This window comes from Melanostigma gelatinosum, assembly GCF_949748355.1.
Source record: "Melanostigma gelatinosum genome assembly, chromosome: 16".
NCBI classification, from domain to species: domain Eukaryota; kingdom Metazoa; phylum Chordata; class Actinopteri; order Perciformes; family Zoarcidae; genus Melanostigma; species Melanostigma gelatinosum.
In genome coordinates this window covers 12390643-12411810 of record NC_136649.1, presented here as the reverse complement: position 1 = coordinate 12411810, position 21168 = coordinate 12390643, and the positions used below count along the sequence as shown (strand labels likewise).

At 42.8% G+C, this 21168-nt stretch overlaps 3 protein-coding genes across 4 annotated transcripts in view; 2 read left to right on the top strand and 1 right to left on the bottom strand.

Moving 5' to 3' along the window:
• Window positions 1-1316: 1316 nt before the first annotated feature.
• atg9a (ATG9 autophagy related 9 homolog A) lies at window positions 1317-10079 on the top strand. 2 transcript variants are annotated; one of them, XM_079287361.1, is made up of 20 exons: window positions 1317-1421; window positions 1700-1755; window positions 2326-2477; window positions 2593-2649; window positions 2742-2838; window positions 2951-3100; window positions 3281-3422; window positions 3527-3667; window positions 3799-3919; window positions 4117-4292; window positions 4386-4508; window positions 4745-4932; window positions 5477-5630; window positions 6335-6514; window positions 6689-6895; window positions 7034-7269; window positions 7503-7620; window positions 7773-8043; window positions 8229-8377; window positions 8483-10079. In XM_079287361.1, the coding sequence occupies exons 3-20, from the start codon at window positions 2375-2377 to the stop codon at window positions 8489-8491; spliced, it is 2622 nt and encodes an 873-aa protein (XP_079143487.1). In that variant the 5' UTR covers window positions 1317-1421; window positions 1700-1755; window positions 2326-2374; the 3' UTR covers window positions 8492-10079. The 2 variants fall into 2 exon arrangements, 1 of the variants encoding a protein (XP_079143487.1); XR_013772727.1 differs by lacking the exons at window positions 1317-1421; window positions 1700-1755; window positions 2326-2477; window positions 2593-2649 and having other exon boundaries at window positions 2782-2838; window positions 8483-8749; window positions 9008-10079.
• A 533-nt stretch (window positions 10080-10612) lies between these two features.
• cUnh21orf58 (chromosome Un C21orf58 homolog) lies at window positions 10613-12144 on the bottom strand (the record flags this gene model as incomplete). Its single annotated transcript, XM_079286129.1, is given in 7 exon segments — window positions 10613-10696; window positions 10959-11098; window positions 11177-11216; window positions 11220-11249; window positions 11457-11636; window positions 11870-11943; window positions 12111-12144. Coding segments are annotated over 7 exon segments (582 nt in total).
• Window positions 12145-13160: 1016 nt separating this feature from the next.
• Window positions 13161-21168, top strand: part of pcnt (pericentrin) — a gene marked incomplete at its 5' end in the record, with an annotated part of 31627 nt that continues 23619 nt past the window's right edge. Inside the window, 10 exons of the mRNA XM_079287058.1 lie at window positions 13161-13208; window positions 14019-14048; window positions 16278-16454; window positions 16800-16919; window positions 17792-17941; window positions 18062-18933; window positions 19023-19376; window positions 19714-20122; window positions 20323-20730; window positions 20825-21043. Coding sequence (XP_079143184.1) covers window positions 13161-13208; window positions 14019-14048; window positions 16278-16454; window positions 16800-16919; window positions 17792-17941; window positions 18062-18933; window positions 19023-19376; window positions 19714-20122; window positions 20323-20730; window positions 20825-21043 — 2787 coding nt within the window. The remainder of the gene's footprint in view (window positions 13209-14018; window positions 14049-16277; window positions 16455-16799; window positions 16920-17791; window positions 17942-18061; window positions 18934-19022; window positions 19377-19713; window positions 20123-20322; window positions 20731-20824; window positions 21044-21168) is intronic.

Below are 21168 nucleotides of genomic sequence, written 5' to 3'. Positions count from 1 at the left end.
AATTTTACCCTTTACTTTTCCTGTACAAACGTCAACAAATTAAGTGAATTAACATAAAGTGAAGCAATGCAAGCGCAGTCCAACAAGAGGTTGAGGTGAGAAACTTTGAGATATACATTACTTTTATACCTCAGTTACTGTTTGTGATTTATCAGCTATTGAGCTCGGTTGAGACAGACTTTTTCAACTGGATTAAACTGAATGAAGCCTAATCCTAATCAGAAATGATTAAATTGCCCAGATCACTATAATAACTGACTCCCCCCTGCCTCAAGACACCCCTGGCCTTTTTTTTTTTTTAAAGCTTGGCTTTCCAAAGCATCATCTTGATGCTATGGAGTCATATACATCTGCCCATTTACTGTATGCTGATAGAGATATGATGCACAGGCAAAGCTTTAAGATATCACATTATTTGGTATTAATAACAAAACATAGCGAGGCTATGCTGCTCTTTTAATTCTCAACTTCTCAATCTGAGTCAGAATCTCAATATTTGCCAAGAACGTCATTAGGATCTTTAGTTGGTGTGTTCTCAGCTTCATTTGACATAGAAATAATGTATTTAAAATATGTTTAAGTAGCAGAAACTAGCAGACATATTATCCATGGTAATGGCTGCTGTTCATTTTGGACATAGTATATTTTAGGCCTCTACAGCTAAAATACACAGTAATCACAAATTGAAGGTCCTTAAATCAATTAATTTGTGGAAGTGTATCAACTGACTACTATTTTCCTTATATTGCTATATTTCTTGAAAAGTTTCAGGTATTAGAGGAAATAATTCTAATAAAATAAAGAGTTACCATTATTTTAATTTCTTTCAGTGCATACTGTATATGATAATGTCGTCCAGCTGATCAAACGTCATGTTCTAAAGACTCATTTTAAGATGTAAAACAACAATAATAGATGACAAAAATCAATTAAAAATCTGTGTAATATCAGGAATTGTCCCACGTCATTGTTTTTAACGTACATGTAGAATCCTCATGGAGCAGCATCACCAAGAGTACACTTGCAGTATGACAGAATCGTATTGTAGTGCTACTTAAAACGGCCAGGCGGTGGTAGTAAACACCCATTTAATTAAACAAATCACTGTAACTGAGGAGCCCGTCGAGGAGGCCCATCACGCAAGGCGTGTCGGTCCATATATACAAAACTCAAATCCAAGAGCCCGCCTCTGACCGCACCTGATTGGTTGGCTCTTCTCACCGTCAGGGAACTCTCTTTCTGATTGGATAACCTCCCTTTCCCCACAGACGCCACACGGCTAGCTGTTTCGAAAACGAAACTAGCTCCTGTATGACTCCCGACTTCGAGAGGCTGCCAAAGAAAAACGAAAACGAGACGGGTATTAGATTTAAAAAAAAGAGAAATCCCGGGATAGGCTGCGGAGGTGTTGGAACCTAACGGTAAGGCGCATGTTTTTTTGAGAGGGAGGCAGGCCCGTGCTGTCAAAACCACGACAACAACAACACCTGAATCGGTTCTCCTGTGTTGTCTTCGTACTCTGACGTGTTCCTTTTCCTGTTTCAAATAACCACCAAAGTCAAAAGCTTTTTCGTTCATCTCGTTTTTAGGTTTAGTCTCGTGCTGTACTGCACTGCCTCCGAAAATAAATATGACATAAAGCCCCGGTCCTACAGTCTGTTATGGTCCTAGAAAATGTCTCTTCCTTCTTTTTTTACAGCTGGTAATGTTGAGTAAATACCACAGCTGGAGAGGACGTACTGCACTGCAATGGAGGTAAGATGATTTCTGAATCTGCCATACACCATAGCTCTGCTTTGAGACAGTATATATACGTTAGACGTGTCCCCAGTTAATAGATCTTTCAATGGTCTAGTATCTCTTCCCACCTACAGTAAAGACCAATGTATAACGTTGGTCCCTGATTTGTGATGTAAGGACAGTTATCACACCATAAGATTGAGATGTTTCTGTTGTGTAAGCCAAAATAAGATGCTTCTTAACACTGTTGTTGTACTTCATTCCTGTTGGGTGCCATTGTTTTGTCATCATTGTGTTGTATATATTGTTTGTACTCTAAACCATGTAATCTTGGTCTTGAGTCAATACAATCTGTTGAGTCTCTTTTGGAACTTTGGTGGTTTTATGAGAGGCTGTGGTCTGTACTACATGTTTTCCATAATATAGGGCGTAAGTGTTGAATGAGGTGATTATTAACATATCATATGAGGTGTAAACCTTTCTCCTCTTTTCTTCCCCTCCTCTTCCTCGTCCTGTTTACTCGTATGTGTTCCTTCATCCCTCTTGCCCTCCCCTCATCTCTCCCTGACGTTCTCTGGCCTCTAGTCTGTAGCAGTGGGCTCCGCTACCCGGTGAGACGTAAACTGCCGTCACCATGGATCACTTTGACACAGAGTACCAGCGTCTGGAGGCGTCCTACAGCGACTCTCCGCCTGGAGAAGACAACCTGCTGATGCACGTGCCTGAGGGAGCCAAATGTATGCCATGCGAACGCAAATCACAAACAAATCATGAAGTTATCACACATCAACACACATTAAACTGATCGTGATGGCTAACACTGTTACTAATGTTGTAATACATATTTTGCAGCCCAATGGCACCATATAGAAAACCTGGACCTGTTTTTCCAGAGAATATCCTTTTTACGTGGATTTGGCATGTGTTCCGAATGTGTTGTGTCCTTAATGTCCATGACGCATGAATTGTGCTTTTAATACAAATCGTGTTGCTAACCTCAGATACATTCACAATATTCCTTAACATCCGTTACGTCTATAATCTGCACCAGAAGAATGGATTCACCTGTATGCTGCTGGGAGAGATCTTTGAGCTGGTGTATGTATCCTATCCATCAGGAACTATGTTTTTGTGTCTGTCTGTAAGAAGTCCGTGTATGGCAGAGCTTGATGTCGCACCTTCTCTCCTCTTTCTCTCTTTCACCTTGCAGTCAATTGCTGTTTGTGGTCGGCTTCACGGTGTTCCTGGCTAACTGTGTGGACTATGACATACTCTTCGCCAACAAGTTTGTAAATCACACCGATTCATCTAAAGTCACCTTGCCCGATGCCTTCCTCCCGGTGGATGTCTGCAGTGCCCGGTGAGTGTGACACTGTCATTTATTCAATGATTATTTCTTGTGTTGTGATTGTGTTTGTGAGATAAAGAACCGTTGACACTCAAACATGAATGTTTAAGACGTTCTCAGTATGTCGGGAGACCTTCGTGCAGTTGGATGTATACGTCTTTGAATTATAAAAGTGACTATCGTCTCCCGCAGTGTCCGAGACAATGCGTTTGTGATCTTCGTGTTGATAATCTCCGGGGTGTTTTGGCTACATCGCCTGGTCAAATTCATCTACAACGTCTGCTGCTACTGGGAGATCCGATCCTTCTACATCAACGCACTCAAGATGACCATGGTGAGACAGACAAAGACGTTTGTTTTAGAACAGTATTGAATATTTTATTTGCTGGCGTTGTTGACATTTATTGTACCAACTGGTGCTTTTTTAAAACTTTTCAGTCAGAACTTCCCTATGCAACATGGCAGGAGGTTCAGGCCCGGATAGTGGAGATCCAGAAGGAGCACCAGATCTGCATCCATAAAAAAGAGCTGACAGAGCTTGACATTTACCACCGCATCCTCCGCTTTAAAAACTACATGGTTTGTCCGCTTGTGATGACATCTTAATCCCACTGATTGGTTTCTGAACTATTCATGTCTGATGCGGCTACTTGCAAACACAACAGAACAGTGTGACCTCAAACCAAAACGTTCTTCCTGCACTTCTCAAGGTGGCCATGGTGAATAAATCACTCCTTCCTGTGCGATTTCGACTTCCTGCACTTGGGGAGTCTGTGTTCTACACCCGGGGTCTCAAATACAACTTTGAGCTCATCTTCTTTTGGGGGCCAGGTGCGTCCGTGTTGACGATATGATTCATTTTCTATGCACAGCATGTTTTTGTCTTGTCTTTCTATGGCGTCTTATTCAGGTGAAAGGAACCATTTGCATGCACACGCTCATGTATGTGCCTATTTGTCAAGGTTTAGAATTACAAAGGAGCATTCTCTTTTACTTCCCTTTGGTTTTCTTCCTTGGTTGCTCTGTAGGCTCTCTGTTTGAGAACGAGTGGAGCCTGAAATCAGAGTACAAGAGAGGAGGTAACAGGCTTGAGCTGGCCGACAGGCTAGCATCCCGTATCCTGTGGATTGGGATTGCCAACCTGCTGCTGTGTCCAGTCATTCTGGTGTGGCAGATTCTCTACGCCTTCTTTAGTTATACAGAGGTAAGTGGTTCACATGCACACACACAAAACCTTCTACATTTTAAGTTCTCATTTAGTGCTCCAGACAATAGTTTGTTGTGTGTGTGTGTCTAGGTGATCAAGCGAGAGCCTGGTTCTCTGGGAGCGAGGTGCTGGTCTCTGTATGGGCGATGTTACCTGCGGCACTTTAATGAGTTGGACCATGAGCTCATGTCACGCCTCAGCAAAGGATACAAGGTCAGATGAGATGGTAGCTTATCTCCTGCCACCAGTTGATGCTCCTTAGTTGCTTGTCCTCTGGTACATTTTATAAACATGTCCTCTACGTGGCAGTGCAAAAGCATCACTTAACAATAATATCGTGCTCTTAATACTGATACCGGTGCCTCTCATCAACTGCCTGTAAAGTTGATAATTAAATCTGCTTCCTCCCGTTTCTCTTCCTCTTCCTTTGTTCCTTTTGTTTCCTTCAGCCTGCATCCAAGTATATGAACTGTTTCCTCTCGCCACTGCTGACGGTGGTTGCCAAAAATGTAGTGTTTTTTGCCGGGTCTCTTCTGGCCGTCCTCATCGCCCTGACTATCTATGACGAGGACGTTCTCGCGGTGGAACACGTCCTCTCATCGATCACTCTGCTCGGAGTGTGTATCACAGTCTGCAGGTAGGGGAGTAATGTCACCCAGTTAGTCCGTCGGCTTTTCTGATCGAACTAAAAAAAGATAGTTCAAGCATATAATTATATCATTGTTAATTGTTAAGTTATTACCATCGTCACCATGAAACTGAACATCAGAATCAGAATATTAGACACAAATCTTTAACTACGTGGGCTGTTCGGGCTGTTAACCATTAGCTATTTCTTTATTGCCCCTTTCAACTCGTAATCCCTTTAATGCTCTCCTGCAGCTTATTCTGCTCTATAACGGATGAGTATAAGAGGGTTTCCTTCCTTAAGTAGCTCTCAACTATCTGAAATCTTTTAAAAGCCCTTGATTGAAATAATTAGATATTTGGGAACAAGAAAACCCAGTTCTATATCTGTATAATTTTATTTTTTACATTCAACAATCCAAGATATTCAAGAATCAGACAGGATTATTTATCAAGCACTTTTCCACAAAATAGTTAAATATTTTCCACTGATTTTGAACCTCTTTAAGTTGTAAGACTTCTTCTCCATCACCTCTGTGTCTCTGTCTCTTCAGATCATTTATCCCAGATAAGCACATGGTGTTTTGTCCTGAGCAGCTGTTGAGGGTTATCCTGGCTCATATCCACTACATGCCTGACCACTGGCAGGGCAATGCACATAGATATGAGACTCGTGACCAGTTCTCCCAGCTCTTCCAGTACAAAGCAGTGAGTATGGATACTGAACTGGGAATAAATATCAAGAGTAATCACACGGGAAGTAACTTATCGAAACTGTGTTTTATACATGGTAGACATTTTAGCATGTCATAACACTAAAAAATATGAGGTGTAATTAATTAACATTAATGGTGGATGTAATCCATTTAGATAATGCCGGTTTCAGTTTCCCTGCTAGTGTGTGAACTGGCTCATGGACATGGCTGTCTGGGACAGTTATAAATGCATTCAAGCCATCAATAATGTTATTACTTACACTATGACAACTCAAAATGCCTGCTGTGAAAAAGACATCTAGTTATTTTGTCAAATCCTCTCTGAACATCTATTTCTATAACTGCTATTCTTCTAGAGAACATTATCTGAGTACACACAGCTTCTTTTCTCTAATTACCCTCATTCCGTTATTTGCATTCATATCTAAAGAGAGTAAAACTAAAGATTTCTGCTGTTGGCTCTGAAGAAGCTCCACTGAAGCAGTAGTGTTATTCTGAGGAAGCACCTTGTATTTGTTAAGGGGAGAGATTCCCTCTACACTCCCAGATTGTCCCAGCTGGAGGCATTTTGAATCTTAAATCATGAAGTCAGTTCCTCAAGATTTCGTTTTACAGAGGCTCAGGATACCGTTGGTGTGATTGCTGAACCCTACCTGAGTGTACAGTGTCAACCTTTCCCCGCTGGTTTTCCTCAAGGTGTTTATTCTAGAGGAGCTGATAAGTCCAGTCGTGACCCCAATCATCCTGATCTTCTGTCTGAGGAGGAAGTCTCTGGAGATCATTGATTTCTTCAGGAACTTCACTGTGGAGGTGATCGGGGTAGGAGACACTTGTTCCTTTGCCCAGATGGACATCAGGCAGCACGGACACCCTGCGGTGAGGGACGGCCACATGAAGTGCAGCCACACAGACATACACCGATGAAAACGCACTTGAAAAATACCCGAATGACTTGTCTTTAGACTGTGTGACGCGCATTCGATCGAAATACAAGTGAATAAGAGTCAAGTGTGTGCATCTGTGGGTTGACCCTCCCTCCGCCCTCTGTAGTGGATGTCAGCGGGGAAGACCGAGGCGTCTATCTACCAACAGGCAGAGGATGGGAAGACAGAGTTGTCTCTGATGCACTTTGCCATCACCAACCCCCAGTGGCAGCCTCCCCAGGAGACCACACACTTCATCAGCCAGTTGAAAGAGCGAGTTCACAGAGAGGCCACAGGGGCAGACACACATCCACTCTCACTGTCCGAGTCTGAGGTACAGGGATAAACCAACATTCATGCTTCAGTATCACAGTGGTCATAAGTTAAATTCCATCGTTTATAGAGGCTACATTTGAGTTACTCTCTCGTCTCTTGCCCTTTCTCTCTCTCGCTCTCTCGCTCTCTCTTGCAGCCGAGGAGCCTCATTGCAAACCTTTTGGTGGGTCCCTCCACACTGACCTCCATTCATTTCAGCAGAGATGGCTCTTTGAGCATCTCTGCAGCAGCAGCTGGCTTAAGCGATGGGGCGTCTGCATTACGCTCCCTTTCCCCAATCAGCAGTAGTCTTCACCTGAGAGGCAGCTTAAGTGCAGCTCACAGGGCTTCGGGCAACACGTCGACCATGAGCAAAGCAATGGCAGGCTCTGGGTGAGAACATTCTCCTTCTGAATCATGCCCCAACTTCATTCCTTTTGAGGCTACATCTTTCTGTACAACACTAAATATGAACTGGAGGCTAACTCACAGTTCAAAATGTAAAAGAGCTTTATCGTTATATCCTAGTTTAAACCTTAATTTATGAGCAATACTCTCATCTTCTCGTCCCTATCTCCTCCTTTGTGTCTACATTTTCTCCTCTTTTTTGCATTCTCTTTCTATAGGACGGATGCCCGGACTGTGAGCTCAGGCAGCAGTGCATGGGAGGGTCAACTCACCAGTTTGTTCCTGTCTGAGTACGCCTCCACTGAGATGAGCATCCACGCACTCTACATGCATGAGGTAATTGGGAGTGAGCGTTTGTGGGGAACAGAGTAGAGGACAAAACTGAATGAAGTTTGTGTTGCCACATTTGTCTTCTCATATATCTCACCAAACTTCTCCGTCTTTGGTCCTACCCATTCTTCCTCCTCTCTATTTTTTTCCCCCTGTAGCTACACAAGCAGCAGTCCCGTGGCGAGCTATCCCGTCACACGTGGCACAGGCAGGATAGCGACGAAAGCAGTGACAGCATCCCTGATGAAGTGAGGAGCGAACCCAACCCTCACTCCAGACATTTCCCTCGCTCACACACTTTCCCCACCACAGTTCCCAGTCCCAGTGGCATTCCCACGTCGGCTTCAGCCATCAGCAGTACCACCCTGGGCCAGGAGGGGGCGTCATCACACAGCAGCGGCCAGCGGCGTCATCGTTTATCCCCCACAGGTACCCATCTTTTTGATTGTCTCTCCATCTTTCACACCACATACATTTGAATGTAATTCTTTTAAATGTAATTTTCTTGTAAATATTTTTGCATGACTTCTCTGCCATACAAAAAGCCCATCATCCAAACGTTCTTCTTAAGAAGTGCTTTTCAACTCCGCTGTCTGTGTCCTTCTGTTTTCCAGACTCTTTTGGTGCAGGGGGGAAAGTAGTGAGGTCAGCCCGTGGTGTGCCCATGGGAGGGTGGGCAGAGGAGGGTCAGGCGGCACCGCGGCACCACGACACACTACCAGAGGAGAGCTCAGAGGATGACATGCCTCCTTACATACACAAGGTGAATGCTGTATGTGTGTGATTGGAAGGGCGATGTTAATTTGCCTGATGGCACTGAAAGTATAATTTCATTTATTTTATTTTTTTCCTCCTTCTCTCACTTTAGATTACATAACCGAGCTATGTGAATGAGTATCAGCGTCCCACAACTCCACAGATATCCTGACACACATCCTCGTCCCTGACCTAAACCTTTTCCCAGGACTTACCGTCTGATCTGACGCAGATGGAGATGGGCATGTGCAAGAGCGGTGCACCGTGATTCCTACAAACACTTAACGGGGGAAATCACCTGGTCAAGTTACGACTGATGCCGCCATCCACCATTGAAAGATACTATATGACTTACTACATGCCTAAACAGCCAAACAGGGTAAATATCGGAATTGTGGATCATAAGAGGACCTACAGGATCAAGTTATTTCTAATAGCCATCGATACCATCAGATTACGCTACGCTCTTTTATAATGTCAAAAGATTACATCATGAAAGTGCATTTATTACTGAAACGTGTGAACACTTCATTCTTTGCACTGTGCCGCTGTAGAAAAATACATACCAATTTGCTCACAATGTGATCATAATAATCCTAATTGTGCTATCTGTATTTTTCCCTCTTTTACAAATCAGATGACGTGAGAGATGAAATTTGAAGAATGTATGGTGTCTCTCTAACAATACCAGTATTCACCAAAATGTGTTGAGAACGATGCTGGTAACACAATGACTTTCATTTTGTGATTCTGTTATTGTACCAGTAGCGGGAGGCTATTTTTCCCACCCTGTGCTCTGTATTTCAGCTGACATTCCGCCTCTTCGCAAAACATATGAAGGCCTCTAATTGTATCAAAATCACCTGACATTTTGGAACGCGATTTAAACCCTGAGGGATTTCTAGATTTCTTTCTGCATGTATTGCATAACACAGTTCATGTGAATTTTCTCAAATGTTCAGAAACTTTTCCAGAGTCTAGCTCATTCTGAATAAGAATCTGTGCAGAATATATACATGTACAGCGTAGATCACGTGCACTGTGTAAATATATATCATCAGATTACGTCACACAACAATCATTCAGTTTAATTATATAATCTAATTTACACAATTAAAAGGCCAACATGTTGTGATGTGTAGCCAGATGTCCTGATTTAACCCGGGGTTTTTATTGTTTACCGGTCATTGTTTTTCAAAAAGACAAGGCTATTTCAAGCATGTATATTGACTTCTGTGCCATACAAAATACCCTCAAGCACAAGTGCATGACCATCATAAACACATTCTTCTAAAGAGTTGGAACTCACCCCCCAAGAAGAATGACCATCCTCCACATCCTGTTAATTAACAGCATGACTTTCCCCCGTTCTCATTGTTGTCATTAAGCCGCAATTCTTTAAAAGAAGAATTATGCACTTCAATAATCTGTTATGGAGAGGGTGTCACTTAACTTGGATTATTTGTATGTTTTTGTATGTATGTATAACTAAATTATTTTATTTATCAAAGGGATGTGCCATGATGATTGACCGTTGTGAATAAAGTTTTGGTTTTCTGCTGTGCACTTGGATGGGGATAAAGAAACACGTTAATAGGGTGATGGGGAAGGATGCATTGCTTCTGTGCTGTAATGTTAGATTCATGATTGTGTTTTAATACATCTTGTCTAATACAATTTTGTACAGCTGTAAATTCCTCCATTAAAGACAAAGCAATGGTGCAATGATTTTGTGTAGAAACTAAAGTAAAGTAACTGCCAAGACAAAATGACACGGATAGTGACTTGACTGAATATGCATAATATTGACTTGCATTTCAGATTGGCGTTAGCTTAGCCTATATTAGCATACGCTAGCTACTGTTAGCTGCTAACAACGCTTATAACACGGTCGAAGCCCGGATAGCTCAGTCGGTAGAGCATCAGACTTTTAATCTGAGGGTCCAGGGTTCAAGTCCCTGTTCGGGCGATAATATTTTTCTCTTGAGTCCCATCTCCATTTTAGGAGATCTCTGTAGGACGTCGTAGAGTATCCAGAGCATCGGATATTTATTCCTGGCCAGGGTCAAGGGTTCAAAACCCGTTTCGGGTTGACCAGTCTTATGCAGTCAGCAGTTTGAGTTTGAGACAACAGGGCACTCTCAGAGAGAAATCTGAGTCCTGCAAAAACACACACATAAAAATGTTTTTGTCAGTAAAAATGTATTGGTTGAAATACTAGACACAAAATACCTGTGTGCTCTCAGTGAACCTTACGCATTGAGTGGTGGGAGTGTGAGAGGGGCTGTTTCGTGGTGTACGGAGGGTAGATGTCCTCCTGCTTGTCCTATTAGGACAGATGACACCTCTGGTGGCCATGTAGGGTGGCTGATGGGAGGCAGCTGTGATGCTGCAGGGGTAATACCAGTGATGATGATGATGATATACAGCACTTCCTCTTGGTTTAACATCTGGCCTGACAAAAATGAGGTTTCCCTGGTAACTATCCAGAAAATACAGATTTGGGACTTTCTTGAGAGACAGCGATGACAATTTTTGTAAAGGGTCAGAGTTAAGGCTTTGAGAGGGTGTTGTGTGTTTTTGTGTACCTGCCCAAAATATGTAGTTTGAGGGGCACAGTAACGGGGCACTCCAGGTGGCGACATAGGAGGCATGGCTTTCAGCATCATATTGTGCATTATGATCTGGTGCATCTGGGCATTTTGCATCAGCATCAATTCCACCATGTCTATCAAAAAAAAATACACACATATTTGAATACAGTGAGATTTAATTAAGATAGTGTTCTGTTTGCTGTTGCATATACCCTCTTTGATGCTGCCTGAGCGTGGTGCCGGGTAGGGTATCTAAGTAATCAGAGGCTGATGTTGTGGCAGCTGCTATGGAGGCAGGCTGCTGCAGAGAGAGATAAAGGCAGGGGGGGAATAATTGCATATTTTGCATATTTAATTTGCACTATTCTTACACCACTTGAACTCATTGCAAGTCAGTCTGCAGTGTCAGTATAAATAACATGTGAAAGGAAAAATAGGGGTAAAAATAGAAGCGAAGAAGGGGATTGGGAGGAGGAGTAGAAGATTAAATACATTTAACAGACCACATAGTTGGATGATGCGTGGAGGCTGAGGAGGGGCCAGAGAGGACAGAGCAGTGGCTGGCTGGTGGCGCGGGAGTGGTGGAAGGGAAGTGAAGAAATGTGACTTGCACTTTTTCTGTGACCCTCCCCAGGTGTGAGGTCTGTTGAGGTCCTCTAATATGTGCTGCTCCTATACACAAAAGATACCAAATGCCAACAAAACACTAACAATTACACGCTTCACACAATGACAAGAAAAGTGAAAAACATTAGTTAATTGTTCTAACTTATTGGGAATGTCTTCCTCTATTTTGTAGTCTTCATCTTACTGTCTGAATGTATGGCACGTACAAAATTATATTAATACATTAATAAATACAAGTTTGTATTCTATGAATACAAAGATAAATATTTTGTACACACCCTGAGTCTTTTCAGTAGGTCCTGCTTTCGCCTCAGTGCACAGTGCAGTTGATCTAGATGTCCATCATAACTCCCTGAACACACAAAATCAAATTCTCTCAGAAACTTGTCTGCCTCTTGCTCAAATATCTTTGTGTGAAAATATAATTTCTTCTACTTTTTTCATTTTATAATAGGTTCATTTTACCACTGAGTGTATTTATGTTGTAATATATTTTTTACTTGCCACGGGAATTCATACTTGCAGACTGAGTAGACTCTGCTTTATCGTCCATATTGTGCTTTTCATTTTCCAGTCTCTAGAAATGTAAAGAATATTTAAGATTCAAATTAAGATTTTGAAATAAAATGCTCAAGAAAAGCAGAACAAAAATTATGTTGAACTATTTCACTTGAGAATGCTAAATGACCAAAGTAAATTAAATTCAAGCAATATCTTTCCACCGTAACAGTGGAGGACTCCGTAAATTGCCCTGCAATAAGACGTTATAATAAATCACCTCTGGTCAAATCAATCACACAACTATACCACTGTTACGCTGTTGTTTGTTTGGTTGAATCTTAAAAACTTTGCACTACTTTGCACTACTACTATTGTTAGTTGGTTAAATTAATATTATTCTATTGTATTGTATATATTGTGCATTTTTATGTTATAATTTTTTTTCCTTTGCTATTTGTATTGCTTACCTGTATGTATAACTGCTGTAGCGAAAATATTTCCCTTTGTGGAATTAATAAAGGAACGATCTATCTATCTGTCTGTCTGTCTGTCTGTCTGTCTGTCTGTCTGTCTGTCTGTCTGTCTGTCTGTCTGTCTATCTATCTATCTATCTATCTATCTATCTATCTATCTATCTATCTATCTATCTCATTTCACTTTCAAAACAAAGAAGTGAGTGGAGGCATGGTTTGTATTGGCCTATCCTGATTGGCTATAAAATCCGTCAATCTGAGATTGCTGACTTGACGCAGCCATTTGATTGGTCGACTTGACTATTTTTTGAACGAGGTTCAAGAGATTGGAATATATTTAACCAACGCGAACACCATTGGCTGAATATGTGGAATGTAGTAATTTGATTGGTGCGTCCATTCAGAAGAACTCGATAAGGGCGGAGCTTAGATGCCTTGGCGGCCATATTGAATATTGTCTGTTGACAGTTGAGTTCTAAAGGAAGCTCAAGATTTTGTTTTAGCCAATTTATGCAACAAGTGAAGGTCTGGTGTGCTTTTAACCTGAATTAGGACGTATGTCCTATACTTTTAACTGTTTGATTCAAGACAAGATATGGATGACGATGAACGGCAGAGGAAACTAGAAGCTGGAAGAGCGAAGGTTTGTTGCTAATATTTAACGCACGCTAACACTGAATGCTAGCAGTTAGGTTAACGATAGCCAACTCTTTTGTCATAGCTTTGTCATAGTTTGTCCAGTGTTAACTACACCCACCTCCAACATGTCGTATGTTTGGTTTATCGTTGCTTAGATAATATTTGCCCGTTAAGTTACAAGTAACGTTACACGTAACTTTATTCATTTGCCGCGCTTATGCTGCGGGTTGATCATTAACGTTAGCAGAGATTGCACACAGCTAACGATAACAATAATATTTATGGGGCAGCGTTACTAACATATATCTATCTAACTAACGTATAGCTATATAGTTAATGAGTTTAATCACTTCTTAGTTCATGTACACTGACTCCAGCAGGTACAGAACGATTTGTTTCTCACCTGTAAAATAGTTAATGTTGCAGTTTCAGCCTTTTAAAACAATAAAATTATAATTTACAATCCGAATGTTAGTTGTTGACCTTTTCTCATTATTTTCTTTTCAGCTTCCCACAGCTTTTTAAAAAGATAGTATATAACACTTACAAGAGCAGATGGCATTATGTTCGTAAGATATAGTGTTACTTCGGTTGGAGGCCATATTAGTAATGGGCCAATAATTAAGAATGGCCTCCCCTGTATTGATAACAGGCCACGTTTAAAACTAGGTTACTAACGTGTTCAGAGTGTCTTATTGAATTGCATTTCTTTGATTGTTGTAGTTCACTTCCAGCTCATTGTAGGCCTCTTTCAAAACATGTGCATCAATATGATGCATAATATCAACTGAACCACTGATATTCCTTACGACAGAAATCCTCAAATATGCCCAGAAGCCAGTCGGTAAGTATAGAAACTGGTGGCTGGCAGAGACGTTTGACTTTGTCATGGGATTGTGGGTTAATAGACATTATTTCTTTGTGATTTAGGTCTTCTTGCTTCTTGTTTTGTTGTTTCTCTTTGCTGGGAAATCAGTGCATTCTTCTTCTTCTTCTTTTATATTGGCTTTCAGTTATATTGGCTTTCAGTTTTCTGAGATTAAAATAATTACTCAACACAGATGATCAAGACTGTAACCCTGAAACTAAATCATGTTTTTTCAATGTCTAATGTAGTTGCGCACCTTGCATGCACTGTCATGCTCGTTGCAGGCCATCAGGTGGTGCAGTGAGCCCATGAGATTTGGCTTCAAGGTTCAACATCATGCACTTCACATGACTGGTGTTGCTATGGCAATGCAGTGCTGTCAGTTGCCGTTACTGTATTGGGTGCAATAAAAAGCTCAGATTTTTATTTTTCCCTCCCAATGCAAGGCATGTATGTATACAAATTACGCAGACCGACCAACAAACATACATAAGATACTGTGAAGAGTCTTGGTGGTGACATTGTTGAGAACACACAAGAAGCCTTCAGTAACATCCGATGTAGCCACAATGAGCTGCATCTAGCCGGTTAGTCAGACTCTCAGAAGCGGCCATGGGCTAAACAACGCTCATCTGGCTAATATGTCTCTCTGAGACGTGTTGTGGCAGGCGGGCGGGGATGGTGGACAGGGTGATGAAAGGACATGAAGGGTGGGGTTTTAAGGGATAATGGGTATAACCGCAGATGAAACAATGGGAGGTGGGAAGAGATTCAAGTGTGGTGGAGTTGAGGGAATGATTGTTTTTTACGCAAAGCTTTTTTGTTTTTGGAGTCAAAAGGGGAAGATGGTATGGTGGTGGATGCGTCGAGTGGCGCTAAATGGGAGAACAAAGCAAATCCAGAATGTGGTTTTATAACATGTCATCAGAATAAACATTGGCTCACATGCACACGGTGTTGCCATGCGCCTGCATGTGACTCACCACACAAAGCAACAAGTAGCTCTCCCGGTGCCATGCAATCTCGGTTTGTATTGAGCATGCACACACAGATGCTGGAGCCCTGTCTCCTCCTCTCCATGTGAATGCATCTCCCAGTCTCCACCCTCTTCCTCTTAGCCGAGACACATGCCAGCCCCTATCCAGAGTTGGTGGATCCCTCTGCACTGTAACGTTGTGGCTGTGGCAGGGAGTTTGAGGATGAGGAGGTTGGCACATTGTGCTGTTTGCCTACAGACTGCAAGATCTACATCTGGACTGCCCTGATGAGAAATAATGGGACAGGTCTGACCACCGGCAAGAAAGGAAATCGATGGTTGACTGTCAGTTATTTATGGAGGGATTCACAAGGGTCTCTGTCACAATGTGGACGGCTGTAATCTGATTTTAAGCTGCTTAAAGAAGAGAAATCGGCTGTGAGAGATAGAAAAGAGGAATGTGTTGCAAAGAGAAACTGCCTGAGATGGATTTCTACCAAATCAGTCCCTCTGGAATTCAAGCAAAATATCGTGACTTGTTTGGGGATGATGTTTTTCACTGTGAATGAACTTTTTGGGTTCAATTTCTTGATATATTTTTTTCCCCTCATGTCTTCAGAGAGGACTTTGTGATCCCTCAAAAAAACCAACTCCTGTCAACCAGTTCCCCCGTCTCTGACTTTGACTTTTCTACATGCCAGAAAATGAGAAGACAGACATGGATGTATACTTTGTAAACTCTTTGAACCGTGTTCTCTTTCTGCCGGGCTGAGAGGCTGGCCAATGTGTGTCACTAAAATCTGCACGTCTCATGGGTTTGATGTAGCTCTCTGGAGATTTGAGAATATTTAGCGTCATCGCCTCATTTTAAACCTGGATACCTTGTCAGGCAATGGTGAAGCCTATTTTTGGTATGAGTTCGGGATTTCTTCTTGCTTCATTGGGCACCGTCTTTTTTTTGCTGCACAACTCTGACTCATCAAATCTATGCCAAATCTATTTTTCTTTTCCAAAGCGGGGACTACCAACAACTTGTACTCTTATGTATTTATACTTTGCACAATGATTTCAGAATGATGCTTTTGTAACTTTTTCAAACTGAGGAGATAAATCTGGACTCCAGTTGTCTCGCCGCCTTGACCCCTGAGCTCCACCATGCTGATAGTGTGGTGGTGCTCAGTGGTCCTGACCTATGTGTCCGTCTACCTCTCGCTGTCCTTCCTGCGCAGCTTGCTAGCTTCCAACAGAAGCGGGCGAAAGGCGACTGTGCGGGGGCGCCGAAAAAGACGCAGAAGAGGAAGGGCAAGGCTGTCTCGCAGAATGACGGAGCGACGCAAGGCCGAGCCGTAGAACCGGCGCTGTCCTCGGCCAATGACGCGGAGCTGAGCGAGAAGACCGACCACGAGGTAACACAACTATTCAAGATTATCGGTCATGCATCATTGATAGTTACAGAAGAGACCATCAATTAACAGCTGGTCGTTTCCACTGCTTTACTGTTCACGGGTCACACTGCCTGACCTCCAGTGTCTGCTCACTGTATGTTTTAACAAGTGGTCCGTGCCCCCCCACGCTCAGTTAACATACATTATAGAAATGGGTCACTAACTATTACGTTTCCTGTGGGGCATGTTGTCATAGCAACCTGGTCAGGATTAAGCGTGGCACTATAAACTGCAACATTAGATTACGCATGGATTACAATGACAACAAAAAAAAAATGTGATTCTAAAATGATTTCATCCTTTTAGGAATCCCAGAACCAACGACCGACGGATCCGCCCTCCCCCACCCTGGAGCCAAGATCGTCCGCTGTGAATGATTTGAGAGAAGTCGAACGAGTTGCACTCACTGGCAAAGAGCAGCTCAAGGTATGCAGAGTACGTTTATACATTTTTATTTATTTTTTAGGGTATGATAGCATTTTCCATAGTGCATGTTGAAGCATTGGAATACTTTTATGTCCTCTATGTAGTTCCTTTTGGCTTTTTTCTGGCTGTTGCTGTCAAAGACTCAACTGGGCTTAGGTATGACTAAATGACGAGCGAAAGGGAAGCATGAAGATGGGGTTTAATGTCATGAAACGCATACTTAGCATTATAATCTCTGAATTCTCACATTGCAAATTGGTCTGTGAACCTATTCGATAAATCAGTGTTCCTGTTTACATTCCGTGATGAAGTGTGTTGAGATTTGTTTGGAGTAATTTGTCGTCATGCTTTGTAGACCCATAAGACGATGGGAGTTTTGGTGTGGTATTGCCGTGTGTACGATTTAAGATGGTGTGTGTGTGTATACGTGTTTCGTGTCATCAGCAACCCATGGGGAATGTAACTGTCTGCTCTTCTGCATGGCTGCACTGATCTAAAAATACTGCATAGCTCCCTTATATTATGTATGTGTTTAGAGGAATGAGTTTAAACTAGGTGTTTTTAAAAAGCCTAAAGTTATCTTATGTGAATTAGGGCTGCACAGTTAATTAATTTTCAATTTATATTAATCAGTATGACCTACTGCAATTTATATATCGCAGGAGGTGAAATGTGTGTCAAAATACCATTTCATGTTAAATATTGTCATGCGGCCTACTTGTCATATTCTACAGACTAAAGCGAGCATCTTTGTTTTGGGCAGATCCCTGCAAAAAAAAAGGAATTTGTCTTATTTTGTACTCTTTAAGTGTTTATGTTTATGTGGATGTCTATGCTTATAAAAACAACCCATACATGTATTCCACTTGCAGCAGCTCCAGCAGGCTGTGGAGAAGCGTAATGAGATAATTGCTCGGCTCAGCTCCAACCTGCAGGAGGCGCTAGCTAGCAGAGACCAGGTTCAACTGGAGGCTCAGTCGCTTGCTGGACAGATTCAGGCGCTGCAGAGACAGCTCCAGCAGGTACGTGCCACTCAAAGCTGAATCTGTGTGCAGCACTTCAGGATTATTGTTGATGTGCACGTCACCGTTCATGTGCACAGCAACTGAACTTGCGTCTTCTCTGAATTGTCTTTCACACAGGCCAGTGTAGAGTTTCTGCGCATCAAAAGTCAGTCGGGGGCTGATGTCCTCAACACCCCGCATCTGCATGGCCATTGCGTCCAAGATGCAGATCTCAATCAGAAGGAGGCACTATCGGAGGAATCGGGGAGTGCAGGTCCTGGCTTCCAGTCGAGTGTTGAAGGCTTTAGCACTGGCAATGGCGGTGAGACCGGCACTGTTTTACACAAATTGAGGGCCGAGCTGGTAGAAGAAAGGCTGAATTGCCAACGTTTCTGTGCTGAACTAGTGGAGGAGACGGAGAAACACCAACATGTGCTTTCTTTACTGGATAAGGAGAGGAAAGACAGGGAAGAGGAGCTACAGTACCTCCAGGCCCAGTTAAGCTCAGTCCAGACTCAGTGCCTCGAGATGCAGCAGTACAAAGAGGAGAAGGAGAAGCTGAACAGAGAAGTGCTCGAGCTGAGGAACAGGCTTCAGGAGGAAGATGACACAGAGAGGAGATTTAGTGAGGAGGTGGCCAGCTCTGCTCTTTGTCTCCAGAGACGGGAGGAGGAGATGCGGAAGCTCAAAGAGGAGCTGGAGGGAGTCAGGCAGCTGTTGGAGGAGAGGGAGAAAGAACTGAAGTTTAGAGAGGAAGAAGTCATCGGACTCAAAGCTTCGAAGAATCGGCAGAACCAAGCAAAAGCTGGTTTCAGTTGTGAGGAGAAGATGAGCACAGATGGGGCCAATCTGGAGAGCGGACCTGTGGAGGACAGCATGCATGTGTCGATACTGGGAGATATTCTGATGGAGCGCTACCTGTCTGCAGTTCCTCCTGCAATCTCACACTCTTCATTGGTCTATGAAAGCTTTGAACACTGCAGTCAGCTGGACCGCTCTGCAGACTACAGGTTAGAGAAATGCTAATTGATAATGGTGTGTGTGTTTTTGTTTTTGGCTCGTTTAATCTCCTTATGTGTCTCTGTGCCTCTCTTCACAGTTTTGAGCTGAACAGTGAGGTGTTGGGAGATGAGCCTCTGTTGTCGATTTCAAACAGTTTCCCCGAAGAAAGCATCAACCTCCAAAACACGTCTACCCCGCGGTGCTCGCCTGGCATTCCTGTGGAGGAAAATTCTCATCCTTGGCTTCACGACTCCTCTTCCGGCGAGCTGGAGACGAGTAAATTCTCTGAGCGGCAGTATGAGGAAACTGAGGGAACTGACCTGGAAAAGGAGCTGCTGAATCAGCAGTGTGGGGAGCTCCGTGAGGAGCTGCTTCTCAAGGACAGGGACCTGAATGTGTTGAGGGAGGAAGTCATCAACAGTGCTGAGGAGCTGGAGGAGGCCAGGAGCAGGTAATGAAGTTAATTAGGGAAGGTTTTTCTTTTCTCTGATAAATGTTTGTATTAAGTTTTCATCATATGCTTTTTATAATATTATAAATGAAGTATTTATTGGTCTTTTCTCCACCAAGTAAAAAAAAAAACATTCTTGGTTCATTTAAAGAAAAATGAAAAAAAGTATTGCCACTGGTAAATGGCATTGAATTAAATTGTGAAAATGATCTGTTAACCTTTTTTCAAACTCTTCTACAAGTTCTAAAGTGACCCTATGTTTCCATAAGTTGCTCAAAGCTATTCTGCAATTTGGATCAACTTAATAACGTTTTTAAAACTCTCTTTGTACGGTCAGGTGGGCCCAAGTAACAGAAGAGCTAAAGCAGGCTCTCTGGGAACTTGAAGAAGAGAAGGATACGAGGAGACGCGTAGAGGAGGAGATGAACTTGAAAGCCCACGATCAAGACAACCTGAAGAACAAACTCAGTGCCTTAATGGAGGAAAGAAAAAAAGAGAATGCAGTGATGTTGTTTGGAAAGGAGGCTGCTGAAACCTCCCTGCTGGGTCCTGCTACCTCTCCATCAGAGGGGCGAAATAAACTGCTAGGGGAGCCGACAAATGAGCAGGAGAAGGAGGCGGCACTCCCGTCTCATCAAAAACAGCAGGAGCTGATGTTTTTGTCTCTGCAGGAGATGAAGCAGCCTGAAATCTCTGCCATACAGAGCCCGGAGCTCAGCCACGACAGCCGGCTGCAAACCCTACAGGTACACCAGTATGACGAGTGGGTTTGTGTCTACAGTTTTATAGAAATGCTAAACATGCTAGTCTCTGTATGCGGCAGTTGTTTTTGACCCCTAACTCACTAACGATTAATGGAAAGAATACTACACAGCAGCAGTAGTTTGAAATGGAGGCGGCAATAAGAAAAATGACTATAATGTTCCCTTTCTTCCTTTCCCCCAAGGCTCAATGTGAACTTCTCATGTCGGCGCTAGATGAGACAAAAACAACGCACAAAACCATAACTGCCTTACTGGATCAAAGGACTGCGAAGCTGGACGAAACATTAAAGGAGCTCGGAACGACTCGCGCGCAGGTTGTAAATATTAGAACAGAAGTTGAAAGATTGCGGGAAGAGCTGGAGAAGAGCCAGGGCGGTCTGGACAGTGCTGAAAAGGAGAAGAATGAACTGGAGTCTCAGATCTTCTGTCTGAGACAAAACCTGGCCAAGCTGGAGGAGGCCCAAGCCCAGGAGAGAGAGGAGCACAGGGGAAAAGAGGAGGAGATGGATGACCGGATTAAGAAGATGGAACAAGTCTTAGAGGAGGAGCTGGAACAGTTTGAGAACATGCTAAAAGTGAAGGATGTTGAGGTGAGATATATGATGTGACAGCAGTTGAGTTATTTTTCTATTGTTTACACTACTGTCAAGACATCAAAATGATGTGCAAAATTGATTTTTACAGCTGGTCGAGGAGAAGGAGAAATGGGAGGAAGAGAGACAGGAGAAGGAGAACGAGCTCCTCGATGTGAGGCAACAGCTGGAGGAGCAGAGGCTGGAAAGGCAGGAGGAGGTGAAGGCTCTCCTGGAGAAGCAGCTCGCGGCTGTTGAGGAGGCTGCAGAAAGGCTCGAGACATTTCACCAACAGCAGATAAAAGATATGACGGAAAAACATCAACAAGAGGTGGGATTTAAAAACCTCCGTGTAGCTGGATACAGATTCATCATCATTGCATTTAAAATGAACAGAATAATAGTAGGACTTTGCCGCATTAGTGGTGCTAAACTCTTTGTTGGATTGCCTTATGA